General features: G+C 44.0%; 1 protein-coding gene across 2 annotated transcripts in view; it reads right to left on the minus strand.

The window, feature by feature from the left end:
• VIPR1 (vasoactive intestinal peptide receptor 1) overlaps positions 1–15850 on the minus strand; it is a 116098-nt gene that overhangs the window by 45393 nt on the left and 54855 nt on the right. For both annotated transcript variants that reach the window (XM_055708129.1, XM_005442312.3), the window contains exon 3: positions 13957–14064. In XM_055708129.1, coding sequence (XP_055564104.1) covers positions 13957–14064 — 108 coding nt within the window. The remainder of the gene's footprint in view (positions 1–13956; positions 14065–15850) is intronic.

The raw sequence follows: 15850 nt of genomic DNA on the forward strand, positions 1-15850 counted from the left end.
ATGTTTGGAAACCACCAGGGATGAAGACTGCACAACCTCTCTGGACAACCTGCTCCAGTGCTTGGTCACCCTCACAGTAACAAAGTGTGGCCTTATGCTCATATGGAGCCTCCCACGTTTCAGTTTGACCATGGTTAGAAAATGCAAAGGCAATTAGAAGGAGCGATTAGAAAAACAGAAATTAGAATGGCCATGTGTCAGTTGTCCAGAAAAAAAGTCCTGGTTCCCGTTTTGGGGGTGCACAATTTCTGCAAAAGCACCAGGCGTATGGTCCCAGGAGGATGGGATACTGGTTGTGAGATGCTGCTGCTGATGCTGCAATGATATATTGCTCTCCAGCTCATCCACAGCAAGTCTGGTGGGGCAAAGGGGAGGTAAGGCAACTAGGCTAAACCAGTTTCCTTGTAGTGTAAATTCACTGAAATCCCTCCAGGGCTTCCAAAGCTGTAAATCATGCATATTGGGAGCTGTCCTGCCTTGGCAGACAGCACAATGATTGCCAAGGTGCAACGACTTGACTGTGTATCTGAGTCCTGAGCAAAGCACCACGGGAAGACAATTAGAGGGATCTCAGCACCCCAGCTTTTTCACTGCTGTCTTCTCTCTTTGCAGGTATCAGGGGAAAAAGGAATTTAAAAATGAGATTTTAAAGGGAACGAGGCGATAACCTTTTCATAAGGCTCCCTGCCAGGTAGGAGGGAATGGATGTACAAAGGGAGCAAAACAGTAGTGCAGAAATGAGGGGGGGGGGGGCGAAGTTAGTTGTCTAGTGATGATAAATATAATGTGCAGAGGTAATACTTAAACAGCTAAAGGAACTATACCTGCTGCAGGAGAACCAGGATGGGAAACTGAGCAGTCAGCTTTCCAAAAGTATGGTGTGGTATAAAAGCCACTGCTTACAGGAGGGAAATACAAGTGTAAATATGAGGCTAGACCTTTGGCTCATTTATATCAGTGTTTATGACAGGCGATACATAAAACACTATTGAAAGGCAAGGGCTGAAGCTGTAGGCTCGGGTAACCAGTTTTTAGGCAGTTTTACTGCAGCAGTGCCGTAAAGGCTCACGTGTAGCATGACAGGCCATAATCGTTTCATCAAATCACCACCTTCCTGGGTCGAGCCTCAGACGTGAGCTCTGCCTCTCTGCAGACGTACGGACCATGGAAATGCAAACCCATGTCACTGGCTTCAGGTCAAGCCCCAGTGAGATCGGCAAGGTCCCTCCTGAGCTCAACACCAGCTCTGCAGCACGCTAAATGCTACCCAACTGCAAAGTTAAGCAGACAGGACGGGCCATCCGAGTCAATGTAAAGTCCTGTATGTATAATATACATATGCATAATAAAACACAGCTTCTTCCTCATGTGCTACCTCTGCCCTTATTCCTTGAAAACCTGCTTGCAGCGTGCCACAGTGAATAATGATCGTGTACACAAAGCACAAGGAGAGATTGCACTTCCTCCATACACTTTTCCATCTTTCCAGTATCATGTCTGCTGTAGGACAGGACTTTGCCATCTGGCCCAGCAGCTGGTCCTGGTTTAAGCAAATGCTTCTTTACAGCCCACAAAGCCTTCCCTCATTTCCTAATCTGCATGGTTTAGCGCCATGCCTATTATGGAAATGGAACTGATGGTTGCAAGTGATTATCCCAGTGCTCCCATCTTTCCGTCTGATTAGCTCTTGTGGTTGTACAGACTCTGGTACCTGGCTCACATCTGTCCTAAGCTGCTTTTTCTCACTTGCAGGGTGATTCAGAAACTCTCTGCTTCGGGTAGCAAAGACAGAGGGAAGGAAATTCCTCTCAATGACAACAATCAGGACTGGCTAAATTATGAGACAAGCTTTGTTTAAAACCCCCTACATGTTCCTTTTTAGCACTAAAAAAACCCCAGTAAAATTAAAAAAAAAACCAAACAAACCACCACCTGTAAACTTGTGATGGAAGTGGATGGATGGATGCAAAGAGCTGTAGTCAACGGCACAATGTCCAAGTGGAGACCAGTGACAAGTGCCGTTCCTCAGGTTTGTTCTGGGACCAGCGCTGTCCAAGATCTTTGTCAGTGACAGGGACAGTGGGATCGAGTGCACCCTCAACTAAGTTTGCCGATGACACCGAGGTGTGTGGTGCAGTCGACACTCTGGAGAGAAGGGATGCCACCCAGAGGGACCCTGACAGCCTGGAGAGGTGGGCCCCTGACAACCTTATGAACTTCAACAAGGCCAAGTGCAAGGTCCTGCACCTGGGTCGGGGCAATCCCAAGCACAAACACAGGCTGGGCAGAGAACGGATGGAGAGCAGCCCTGAGGAGAAGGACTTGGGGGTGTTGGTGGATGAAAAGCTCATCATGAACTGGTAATGTGTGCTCACAGCCCAGAAAGCCAAGCAAATCCAGGGCTGCATCATGAGCAGCATGGCCAGCAGGTCAAGGGAAGGCATTATCCCCCTCTGCTCTGCTCTCATGAGACCCCACCTGCAGTGCTGTGTCCAGCTCTGGGGCACCCAACAGAAGCTCATGGACCTGTTGGAGTGGGTCCAGAGGAGGCCACGGAGATGGCCAGAGGGCTGGAGCCCCTCTGCTGTGCAGACAAGGCTGGGAGAGCTGGGGCTGTCCAGCCCGGAGAAGGGAAGAGTCTGGGACACCTTATTGCAGCCTCCCAGCACCTAAAGGGGCCGACAGGAAAGCTGGAGAGGGGCTTACTACAAGGACCTGTAGTAACAGGACAAGGGGAAATGGCTTTAAACTGAAAGAGGGGAGATTTAGATGAGATATTATGAAGAAATCCTTCCCTGTGAGGGCGGCGAGGCACCACACTGCCCAGAGCAGCTGTGGGTGCCCCAGCCCTGGCAGTGCCCGAGGCCAGGCTGGACGGGGCTGGGAGCTACCGGGGCTGGGGGAAGGGGGCCCTGCCTGTGGCAGGGGGCTGGAACTAGGTGGTCTTTATGGTCCCTTCCAACCCAAACCATTCTATGTCTAAATATTCCTGTTTTTAATTCAGTTTTTGGATATTCAGATTTTACAAACTGTTTTAATTCAATTTCTTCTGAGGAAAGAAGGATTCTCCTCTTCCTATCCCATACCACTCATCTTTTTTAGTTGGACTCATGAATAAAAATGAATTGACAGTACTGATACTGATCAGGAGACAAGGAGGTCTTTTTTGTCTTTATTCTATGCCTTTTTTTTTTCCACCCAGCTGGGTGAAGAACTGTTAAACCTTAGTAGGAAGAAAAGCAGGTTAAGAAGCTAAATGACTTTATGGCTTTGCATCTTGCCTGTCCTGCTGATGGTGGAAACATATTCTCATCTCCCTGAAATGGAGGCTGCATATGAACTAGTGTTCCACACACTTAATCACTGAATTTATCTCATTCCTATATTCTAAATTTTTCTTACCTCTTTCTAACAATTCTGATAGCTCTTTATACCTTTGGCTTTCAATTGTACCTTCTAGGTCTATCTGCCCTACGATTTTTTTAGATGTTGTGTGAAAACATAAACATACCTCCATATGCATATTTTAGACCTGCCAATGGATGATTTCATTTAGTAGCTCTTCTCTCATACCCTGTGAAAAAATCATTCCCCACCTACTTTCTCCACAACATTCAGGAGTGTATTTACCTCTAACCTACACCCTTTCAATCTGCATTTTTTGAGATGGAAGAGAATTAATCTAGCTACTCTACTTGTACAGCGTCTGTCCATACCTTTACTCATACTTTACTCCAATGGCAGTGGCCCTATTCTCCTTTGGATGTGAACCTCCCACTATCGTCTGATGGACCTGCTCAGCTGCACCTTCCATGAGGTCTTCTGGCTTTGATCTTGGTCCTTCCACTGCCCACATCAACAGTCCAGAGGGATGACTCCAAGTCTTCTTCCTCTGCCTCCAGGACCCTCACAGCCCTATAGAAGGAGTCTAACTGTGCTCTGCAGTGAATATTTATTGGCATCACTTGTCAAAAATTGAGGGATGTTGTTCTACAGCAAAACACTGCACACACAATCTATTAATTGGGATAGACTTTCTGGAACAAGAACAAACACACAAAAACTTCTAATTCAATTTCTGGATTTATAAATCTATGTGGGAGTGATTTGGAAGAGATATGAATCACAATGACTTTGCAGATTGGGTTATACCAACCAGTACAGGGCCTGGTAGGGGAACGGGATGATTTATACATGACATAGTGGAAGAGAAGCGAGGAGTTAGTGGAACCAAGATAAAACCAGAACATTTTCTTTCTAAGGGGTGTTTGATCTGGCCATGAGCTAAACACTGAGCAGGTGAACTGAATAAATGCAGAGAGATAACTGTATTCCGAGTGATTTGTTGCCTATGCCTAGCTCTTCAGGTTTTTCTCTGTCTTGATTTCTTTTTGCCTCTCATCCGTTTCAAATACACACTTCAGACTCAGAAACACGTCTGAAAGTTTGTGTCACAGGTGAGGTTTTAGCTCTTTGATCTTAATGAAGAAAACCTCTTATTGGCTTTTAATGGGAGCCTGAATGCATACAAAGAGATATAAGGTCAGTCATTGCTAGGGGGTGTTCACTTTTGTCTCCCTCTTGCTTCTCTTGCTCTTTTCTGTAATAGCTTCTACAGGAGAGGGGAAGGTCTGCTCTGAGCAGCAATCTGTCCTGCTTCTCTGTCATAATATTCCATGGTCAGAAATCGATTTTTCAAGCAGAGGCTATTAAAGCAATAGCAGTTCTTATCATTTACTCTTCTCGAGATGCTGCTGAATCCGCTGGAACGTCTCTAGTTCCGTTTTTATTATTGATCTGTCCTACCATTACTGAGAAACACCTGAGGCTATCAGTCAGCTATAGCTTGCAGTAAACTGGATGCTGAAGTTGTTACATCTGGGAGAAACTTGTGGGGTAAGTCATGACTTCGTGGGGTAAGTTTTCCAAACTTGCTTTATCTGCCTCAGCCCTGATCTCACAAGATCATTCTTTCATTACAACTTCTGCTCGGTGTTTCAAGTTATTTCATATTTTCAGTATTTCGACATTTATTGCCATAGTGCAACCTGTGGCACGGTGTCCCCACATCACACGACGGACGCAGCCTTCATCTGTTCTTTTTCATATCCATATGAATATGAATATTCATATTCATATCAAATGGCCTTCAGTTATTGCTGCCACACCTCCCATGCCCTGAAGCTTACTGCTCCCTGGATTTTGGGCAATCCTCCATCTTCCCTTGTCTTCCTTTTCCCTTCCTGCACATTACATTTCTAAGTGTGAAGATCTTAATCCTTGATAAATACAGATAATTCCTCCCTTCTTAACATCACATGTTTCCCTTAATTAGGCACCTTTTGTAAACTGTTTGTTTTCTCACATTAAAAGCAGAGCTGTCAAACTCTAGGACAAATTTCTCATTAGATCTTTTGATATTGCAATCATAGTATACCAGGAAATATTTATCAGAAAAAGATGCACATTTCTGGCTAAGTGGAGGTATAGCAATTCCACAAGCTGGCAGTAGGTTTTCAGCCTAAGGACCTCAACACAGTGTGCACTGGTATCACTGGACAGACATGACTTGGGGCGCTCTGTAGGATGGTGGAGGGGTTCAGCAACTGCCCACAAAACCTTCTCAGCTCCAGTCTTTCAGAGGAGTGGGGCACATTCATTGTGACACCTCAGCTGCAAACAAATTGCAAAGGTCTAAAGCAAACCCAAACTTTAAATATGGCATATAACCAGAAAGGCACCTGTTTCTTTTTTGCACCCATGCACATTGCTGGAGCTGGCCTACATGAAAAGTGCACTCTTAAATGTGAATGTAAAATGCCACTGATCTGTGGTAACGGGGTCATCTGGCACTGTCTTCTGCCTTGGACCTTCTGTTGTCCATGACAAATGAGAAAAATTAAGAGCAAACAGGGCTGGAGGTTGCCCTGCTGGGCACAGTGCACAGGAGTGGCGGCTGTCTAGTCCCCTTTTCTGCGCCTTCAGAGCGGGCTGTGCAAATGGTGGGCACGATCCACGTAAATGAGGAGGTCTCCTGGCAATTCTGCCTTTGTGATGTGAAAGCATGTTTGGACAGCAGAGCACCTGAGCAGGTTGAGGGCTCTCAGTGAACAAACCTCCATAACTGATGCACTCAGCTGTTTGTTTCCTTTTAAATGAGCATCATAGTAAATAAGCAGTGAGTCTGGTTCATTTTTGGGTTCTTGATGGTAGTGACAATGTCTTCTGCTTATCTGCTGCTATCTGCTCATCCCTCCTCATCTTTTTCAGTCTTCATTCCAGTTTTAAAAGCAGTATAGAATAAGGGGGAGGGGGGGAATGAGGAAAAAATGCTGGCTTGAGAGAGAGATCAAGATGTTTTTGAATTAAATGAGAACAATTTTTGCAGGAGAGGAAATTAATATGATTCTGCATTTTTGTTTGTTTTCATCTACTCATCATATATCTCTTTTGCAAAAGGTCGGGATTCATCTCACTTAAGTTCTGCCATGGAAATGTAGGGAGTCTAGTTGAACGTAGACTACCAGGTTCCCTTTAGAGGCTATGTTAGACATCCAAAAGTCATCTCATCCCTTCCTAAGAAATATCATAGGATAAGCAATGTCCTTAAAGTGCTGGAGGGAGAAATTCGACAAGGAGTTTAGATTAGATGCTTAATATTAGGTGCCCACAATTCAGTAGAAGGACTCTCATTTGTATATTTAACTAACCAGAAAGGAAGGCAGCAGAATACCAGCTCCCTGGAGTCCCTGCCCGTGTCCTACTTACAAATTTCATTTGACTGTCCCAGGAGATGGTTATAACTCTGCTCCAACTCACTCTGAGCTAACAGGGACTCAAGTGTGTTTGGCGGGCTCCACACAAAGCATATGAGAACCCTGCAACCTTGCAGGGGGCATCAGTGGAGCTTCAGTGAGAAGCTCATTCCCAGGCGATTTCATGGGGAGCTCTTCCTTTGGCTCTGTGCAGTTCTGTAGAGCTGGGGGTGTACGTGCCAGAACTGGAAGGGTGGGGAGCAGTGATGGCTGGGTATTGCTTCAGCCTGAACCATCTGGGCCTGGATGTTAACAGCAAATGACACATATTCAATGACTTTGACTTCATTGCCTCTGTCCTACTGAAGTTGGATGATGCTACAAAGGATTAGTCAATGTCTTTCAAAGTGAAGGTAAGGAGAGAGGGTGTCATTACCAAATCCCTCTACAGATGAATCAGGGGAAAAAAATGAGATGCCAGAATTAGACCTGGCTGTCCATTGTACTGAATTTGCCAAAAGGCCATCAGTTAGAAGCCAGGAACAGTATGAACCACGATCTGCGTGTAAGTGCGTAGTGTAACAGTAGTTAAAATAACTTCGGGTACAATATCAGAAAAAGAGAATGACAGAACTACTGATTTATATTTGTTGAATTGAAATGTACCACAGAGGAAAAGGCACCTTTCACATTCAAATGAAAAAGCTCGCTGACAGAAGAGTATGAATGTGCAAGTTTAAAATGTTAAGATGACATTAAATAAGTAAATAAATAATGTAACCTTCGTGATGGATTATGATTTGAAATATCCACAATAAAATAGTAAGATCCATTATTTCTCAGGGAAGTCCTGGGAACTCTGCTTACGCAGAAAAGGGCTTGTTTAATGTCTTTAGGTCAGATTCTGAATGTTAATGCTGGTATAAACTTTAGTTACTCCAGGTTTAAAAGACTGTAAACCCAGAGAAGAATTTGTCTCCAAGTTCTTTAGATACAAGACAATATTTGCATACAACTTGCAATGATATTAAACATGCAAGGGATTTAGATACACCTGAAAATTTTATCTGTGTGTCTGCAGATGAGCAGATTTGGTTCACCTACAGCTGACATCCTAAGCATCGGTTCTGAATTACTCTATAGACCTCCCTCCATGAACAGTGGGGAAGTCACAGGCTGATTTAAACCCCAAAGAAACATCTCCAGGACATATAGGATGTGCCTCCCTGTTTACTGCGGGAGAAAACCCGTATATCTGGCTAGATGTAATGTTGACCTTTCATATGGCTGACGTGAGATACTGAGCCTGATTACCTGCACCTGTAGACAGAAAGGAGCACGGCTGAAATCAGTAGAAACTTACACATGATCTTGTTTAAATTCAGGACTTTATAAATCCTTTGAATGGACTGAATCATCTCTCTTATGCAGCCTAGACATTTTAGATCCCAGCTGCCATGCAGAAGAAGAAAAGCTTGCTGTTTTCATGAGTCGATGCTGATAGATATCCCTGTCTTTTCAAAATCCCTATTTTGAGAGAAATGCCTGTTTAAGAGAAAAGACTGCACACCTAAACACTTAGCGTTGCTCTGTGCAAATATGTACCTTTGAGGTGACACACAATATAACCGCCAATTTTTGTAGCTGATGTTAGCCACAGGAGTCTGGCTATGTGTCTCTCACCCCACCCTAATTCTTGCCTGAAGAACAGCACAAAACCTTCTGAATGAGCACCATGGCAATCAAGTTGAACAAATGGTGAGGGCACATAAAAGCTGACAACAAGACAGCTTCATGCTTCTTCTAGGACTCCAGGTAGCCAGCAAAAGCATCTCTTCCATAGATATGCAAAGCCAGATATGACTTGAAGGATTTGCTTCTCAGCATGTGGGATTTGGGACTGCCAAATGGGACACAGAGCAGCAGCTTGAAGCCAGGAAATATCCTGAGCCAGCGAGACAGCATTCTTAGGAATGACGTTCAAAGGAGGGGGCATAATTTTGCTAAGAAACCTCAAGATTCAACTGAGACCAATATTTCAAGTCCTGGCTTGCTTTATAACTCATAGTGCACAAATTGTAGCTGAATATTCAGTGCAGAGGTGCAGAACTGAGTGAGTGACGCGGTCCAGTCTCCTTCCCTCTCTATCTCTTTGGCTCACTGCATATGAAATGTGGTGGGTCTGTCAGAAGAACACACAGATGCAGACCTGGAGATGTCCTTGATCCTTAACATCATCTAATCACTTTAAAAGCCCATCGAAGCTATCTCCAAAGTTAGTCTTTACTTCTGATATAAATCCCCACTGGAACTTTCCTCTCGTTTCTACTGTGACTCTATTCATGGCAGTTTGCACATTCTGCTTTTGTTGAATATCAGCTTGTACTACTCTTTTCCCTCCTTGATTTTACTCTTGCAATGGGGACCCTCACCTTCTGTGTTACTAAACTAAGCAAGTGTTGCTAAGCCACAATCTTCCAGTCTCTTTTAACATGATGGGATTTACCAGAATATATGTCTTCCAGAGCTTCAGTTTATCTTTGTCATTTACACGCAACAGGGGGAGAACAAACCCCAGTGGCAACACATTTGGAAAGAGGCAAGTCATGCCCTACCCTCTTGTACTCCAGAGGAGTGACCGCAGCCTTGCAGAAGCTACCCTCCTCCAGTGGCTCGCGGTTTATCTCAGAAGCCTTCCAAGTACTAACCCTGGCCCAAGAATCTGACTGGGAGAAGGCATGATTGAGGAATGATGACGTCCAGCATTCATGAGGACACGTGGAAACGTAATAAATGCTCCAGGTGGGCAATCAAAGTGGTATTGTCACGGTCTGTGATCTGTGATATGCCAGGCAAGTTTCCATATCAGTGCCCTGACTGCTTCCTTGCATTATCTCTTTTTCAATATTTGTGCATTAATGTCACAACAGCTCTGAGAATTTCTGATTAAATTCTTGTAATGTGGTTTCAGAATGTCAATCCATTGGACCAGGTTATATCTAAATGCAACAGGAGGATGGCAGAGCATGGACCAGTACTGAATGGCAATGCCAGCTAGACTCTCTGATGGCTTCCTACCCACATAAAAATGCACTGATAGCTGCCTGTTCCAGACAACAATGTCACAGTTTAGCTACACCTGCGAAGTTTTGCACTCTCCACTAGTTCAGCAAGACTGTAAATTCATGGTGCAGCAACCATCAACACTGACAAGTTTTAGTTCCTTGTATCACTCATGCCCAGCGCTTGGCAGTGTGTTCCTAACACCAGGAAAGAGTTAGAGTTTGGTGTGAAAATGTTGGACAAAATAAATAAGGGGGTGAAGACGTCACGTATAGGAGAATGGGGAGGAAACCAGGAACTTGTGGAGCAGGGGAGGGAAGATCCAACTAAAGCTGCTGGGATATGTGATAACAGTGCTGGTATTGCTTCAACGGGCTTGACCAACACTGGAGGAGTGTGAGCTGAACTATACAAATTCATGCACATACTGGTGTGCTCAGCTCCGCACAGGGAAGCTGCCATGGCTGGGTGACTCTAGAAGGGGCACCACCTGCCTGCAGAGAGGCAGGATCCGGGTGGCTCCGCTCTTGGCGGCTTGAAAATAGGAATATACAAGAATTAATGATGAATTGCAGTCCTTGCGGTCTGTAGGCCCACTAAGCACAAGAAAGGCAAGTAGAATACATAAGACAAGCAAAACACATTTGTGATGGCAAGGCAAGAGGACTAGAAGTAAATTTAGAGCCCCAGAGGGAAAAAGGAGTTTGGCAAGCCTGAAACTCAGCAGGATCTCACCTCATTGAGTGGGATTCCAGAGTTTGGTTATTCCCATTCCCGCCCTCTTAAATCAATTAATCTCACAGCTGAAGCTTAAAAACTGTCAGTGCTAATTTTCACTGTTTAATTTGTGCATGATGGACAATTTGCTTCTGGAGGAACTGTGGGAAACAAATCCCTATTACAAATGTCATTTTTCATGTATTCAAAGAAAGTTATAACGCTCTAGGGGAAAGGGATGGCAAGCAATGCACTTTTTGTTATTAAAGTGCCAAAAATATTTTCATCTTTCTCCTTCACATGGTACTGACGAATGTCATGAAATAATAAAAATCTTCTGGATTTGTGAATGGCATCAAACTTTAATGTCAAATGACATCAGGACTATGCTAGGCATTTTAAGGTTTCTAAATGCCATGAGATATTTTATCCTCTATTTACCAGGAGATAGGATATTAGTCATTTGAAAGCATGTTCCTCATTAGGCAGGAAATTCACATTAACTCTTTGTTTCCCAGTATTTCACCTTTTTTCTCTATAAAAATAAGAGATTTTCTCTTGCTCACAACTTGGTATAAGCTTTCATGTTCCTGCAAAGGGATCAAAGAGTAAGACATAAACATTAACCAGATGATTGATTTCCTTGAAAGCTGTTCAATGATACTACTACAAAGGAAGAACTGCTTCACAAACTTTAATGGCATTAATTTTGCAGCAAATCCTATAAAACAAGAGACAATCTTACCCTCCCTTTTTTTAAGACCATATCTGCTTTCCACATTTGTACATGATTGTTCAAAGTGCACAGCTCAGAGAAAATCAAAGCTGTTGTTTCTACTTTGGAAATGGCATCACTTTATTTACAGAAGGAGATGCTAGCACAAATGCTCTGCACAGGTGGGATTCACCTGACTGTAAGACATTCACATCTGCCAGAGCCACTCTACAAGCATCCAACTGTAAATGGGGAGAAAGATGTGGTTTGTTGATGCTATTCAACCCACCCTGAAGCTGAATTCTAAAAGCCAGCCAAGCCGCACCTCTAAGGAGCCCATTTCTCACCACTCACCACAAAACAAGCTCAGAGACAGGTTTACAGATGGAAAACTATACAAGCAGTTGATAGGAATGCCATTCCAGGTTAGAAACTGGTTTCCTAAGTACAGGTATCTTAGCACCAGCTGAGGCATCCTCAGGGATTACTTAGATCCCCCAGAGTAGCTCAAACAGCATCAGATGCTTATGCTGAGGAAACTGGAGTCCTCAGTGTCTGCAGTGTAGGTGCCTACCTGCGAGCTCAGCGCCTGCATTTCTACTGCACTCAACAGAAAATTTATCGATACAGCAAATGACATCTAAAGAGCTGTTCAGGTTCTGTCATACAGTTGTCTGTTGATAGCACTGACCAGATCACTGCTGACATTACTGGGATCCTAGGCACCCCTCTCACAGACATACCTGCATTAGAAACAGCAGAAACATTCAGAGTGCTGAATCTGCTTTGTCCAACAAAGAAGTCCCTGTGTGCTTTACCATACTAAACGAGGAGAAATAGGTATTTTCATGGTGATGTTCATCCGATCTCTTTAAGTGGTTGATTTATGATGAGATGAATCATGCCCTAGCCACCACTGACCAAACTAGCCAGCTCTCCAGTAAGGAATCCCTGGATGACAGTCAGATGCAGAAAACTAAATTTAATGGGAGAAAACTCATCCAAAGCAATGTGAGAGTCTGCTGGAAGGCAGCTGACCCTGCCAGCTTCAAGGCTGGGTGACATTTGCTGAGCTCACTGCTCACAGAACAGCATAAATGCCAGCAGCCACGCTGCAACATGGGCATGCAGGGAAGGGTCATGGGCTGGCTTGTGTTTGAGGCTCTTTCTTGGCCTGGCACACTGAGCTAAGTGCAGAGAGCCCAAGTGGTGCCCTGACTGCTCTCAGCGATGGACTTCTCCCAGAACAAGAACCATTCACTTGCCTAAGCACAGGTTTTCTGAGATACCCTTAAGTACCTGAGAGCTCCCATAGTTCATGTGTCACTGGAAAACTGCACCTTTCTTCAGGGGAACCTGGAGATCAGGATGTCCTAGGACATCTTGGAGAGCAGTAGTTGTCCCTGAATGGACAACTTCATGGAGTCTCATTAACCCATCCTAGCACACAACTAAAGGCATCCCACTTTCATTAGCTTAAGTTCAACACTGCCACAATTTATATATATGTATGTATATGTGTGTGTATATATATATATTACTTTCCTCATTCCTCTGCTCTGGTGGGATGAAGTATTAGAAAAACTTCTTTAAAAAGGTCTGTTTAACTAACTAAACTAACTTTACTCTGCTGGGTCTGTAAAGCCCAGTTAGTGAATGTTGTGCTTAGGAGAGGAGAGGGCACAAAGCATCAACAGCCAGCAATTATTCCATGTGGCTGAACCAACGCTCAGGGGTCTTGTCCTGCAAAATGGGACATTACAGCAGCTTCTGCTTGCTCTCCCTGGGTGTTGACGCAGCAGTGATGAACTGCTGGGCAGTTTTGGAAACAAGGAGGTTACAGCACTAGGATAGGACTCCGGGGATTCTGAATTTCCCTTCTGGGTCTGCCAAGACTTTTGGTGTGGCCTTGGGCAAGTCATGTAATCAGCGGGTGCTGGTTAATCAGTGAAGTGCCCTGGCCTGTTAAACAGGGACGATATTGTACCCTTCCTCCCATTCATAATCTATCATGTGTGTTTGGACTGCAAAGCTGTAAAACTGGAGACTTATCAGCTTGGTGCATAATCTCCAGTACAAAAGAGCTTATTTCTGTGTGGAAGCCTGCAGGGGTACCATAATAAAAATAGTAAATAATGACTATAAACTACCAGGAGGGAAAGAGTCCTGTTGCTGCATGGCTCTTGAGACCTGAGTTTTAAATTAAAGCTCCCCAGAACACCCCAAACAGCGAGTTAAGCTACTTTCCCCGTTAACCTTCCTTGCCCATTATTTGTCAGGTTAATTTCTTGGCCTGTGGCCAGATTTGTCATTTCAGCAGAAACACACTTTATTATGTACAGTTTCAGCTTGTGTATTTTATGTCAGAGACTTACTTAATTACAGCACCAAACTGTTCATTGCGTACAACAAACATACTGTTACACAGGTCGATTCAATTTTCACTGCACCACATCTCTATTATTGGATTTCACCAGGAGCCATTTTGCATCCCTATGATCCAGAGCAGTACATGGTGCTGCAGGAAGGACAGGGAGGATGCTCTAATGGTTTGGCTCAGCTTGGAAACCTCCCTTACCTTGTGCAAAGAGCTTGCTTCTCCCTCTGATTATACTGACAGGCATTCCCTATGATATGACGTGAAGCCCCATGAGCAGTGAAGCCATAAACCCATTTCAGTGGGATGAGGTGTCTGGTTTTGCTTACCGAGAAATGTGGTGAGGAATCTGAAGTACTTGGGGCACGGACGTACCACAACCTCTCCCACCTCCGCTTCAGGCCAGCATGTGATGTTGTCCCATTGCCTTCTGCAACCTGGGGGAAAGAGAAAATCGGATTGTAGAACAACCAAGACTGGTATCTGCTGGATGCAGCAGAGGAACCGGGGCAGAGCAGAGCAGCTGTGCAAAGGTGTGTGGAGCCTATCACCTTGGTGCAGGCAGCTTTTGGAAGGAAAGGCACAAAAATATTTTCTTTAAACATGTAGCTTTCAGTTACCCCCGTCCCTGAAATTCAGCACTGGTGGTGTCTGCACTTTCCCAGAAATCGGTACAGAAAGAACAGCAGAACACTGCAAGAGTCAGGCAAATCAGAGTTAATAGAGAGCAGCACCTTTTTCAGATGAAAAAGGCAGAAATACCTAATTATATATCTCTTTTCTTTGACCTTATCTCTCCCTGTTGCATTAAAACACCTGGTCTGAACATGTGAGACATGCTTCCCTTCATTCTCTGCTTCCCCCAAACTTCTGTCACCAGCTTTCTCTTCCCCTTGAAATGAGATGGCTGTGCAGGGGATGTGCTCAGCAGGAAGGGGACACCGATGACAATCAAGGGATCAGGAGCCAAATCCCTTCCCCAGAAGCAGTTTTTCTCCTTAAAAAGGGAGAAGACACAAAATGGTCCTGGAGGCTGAGGAGGGAGTGTGCTGTTGCCCAGAGATGCTCTCTGTGGAGGGGTGGAGCACGGTGGTACAACCCTAGCTATCCAGGCTAGGAGCAAAGGTAGAACCAATGGAGCTAACTTCAGGGAGAAAACCAAAGGATTTTGCTTAAATTAAGCATTTCTGAAGATGTTCTGGATAGAATAAAGTCTTTCTGACAGAATAAAACCCTCATGTGCTTCCTACAGAGTTACAGTATATTGTTGCGATTTTGCCCTTTTATTTATGCTTTCTCAGAAGACATTAATGGTATCGCATACGCGCTGCACTGTTGAATAATGTAACATTAACAATGAAGTCAAAAGGAGCTGGCAGACCTGAATTTAAAAAAAAACCAGAAGTGTTTTTGCTTTAACATTTCCCAAATGTTACAATTACTAAAAATTTTAGAAATACTATTTTAGAATTGCTAGAACTAGTACTTACCAGAATTCTGAAAACATTTTTCCCCCTTTTAAATTTCCAACAGACAGGCACTTCAATTGCTGCCTGGGTTAGATAGATGGGTTGTCAGCAGACCTCACTTTTTTATAGCACCTCTGCTCTCAGTTATTTGTCATGCCCCATTAGATTGCAACACTTCCCCAAATGTGACTAACGTGTTGCTGTTAAGGTCAACAGCCTAACAAGAAAGGAGAATATGAAGAAAAAAAGCTTCGAGAAAATACTTTTCACATGCAAGCAAAGGGAACTAGGAAAACCACTGTCAAGCTGCATTTCTTGATAATTATATCCCGATCTGAAATTCCTCCTTTAAATCATCTTTTACTACTTGAGCTAAGAAAAAGGCTGGTGTCATCATCAGTCTGCTCAGACTGAGGCAGCATGTTGTCTCAGATCAATAAAGAGAGCACACAAAAATGCTCTGAAGCTGAAAAAGAACCCTCAGCTCTTTGAAAGATATTTTACAGGTTTTCCCTTCCTTCTTTCATAAGCAAACAGAACTTTTCAGATGAAGTCCTGAGGTAAGTTTATCAGAGCCTGAAAAACAGAATAACTGATGGTATCTTCTTCGTGCATGCTCTTCTGCAGCATTCATTAAAATTCAGTTTTCAGGTTTATAATATCAGGTGCAAAGCTCAGTTTCCACAGCATCACACTTATCTGCCACCAAGCAGCCAGCAGCTCCAAAAGTATTAAGATATTAGATATTCTGTCC

This window comes from Falco cherrug, chromosome 4 (assembly GCF_023634085.1).
Source record: "Falco cherrug isolate bFalChe1 chromosome 4, bFalChe1.pri, whole genome shotgun sequence".
NCBI classification, from domain to species: Eukaryota; Metazoa; Chordata; class Aves; order Falconiformes; family Falconidae; genus Falco; species Falco cherrug.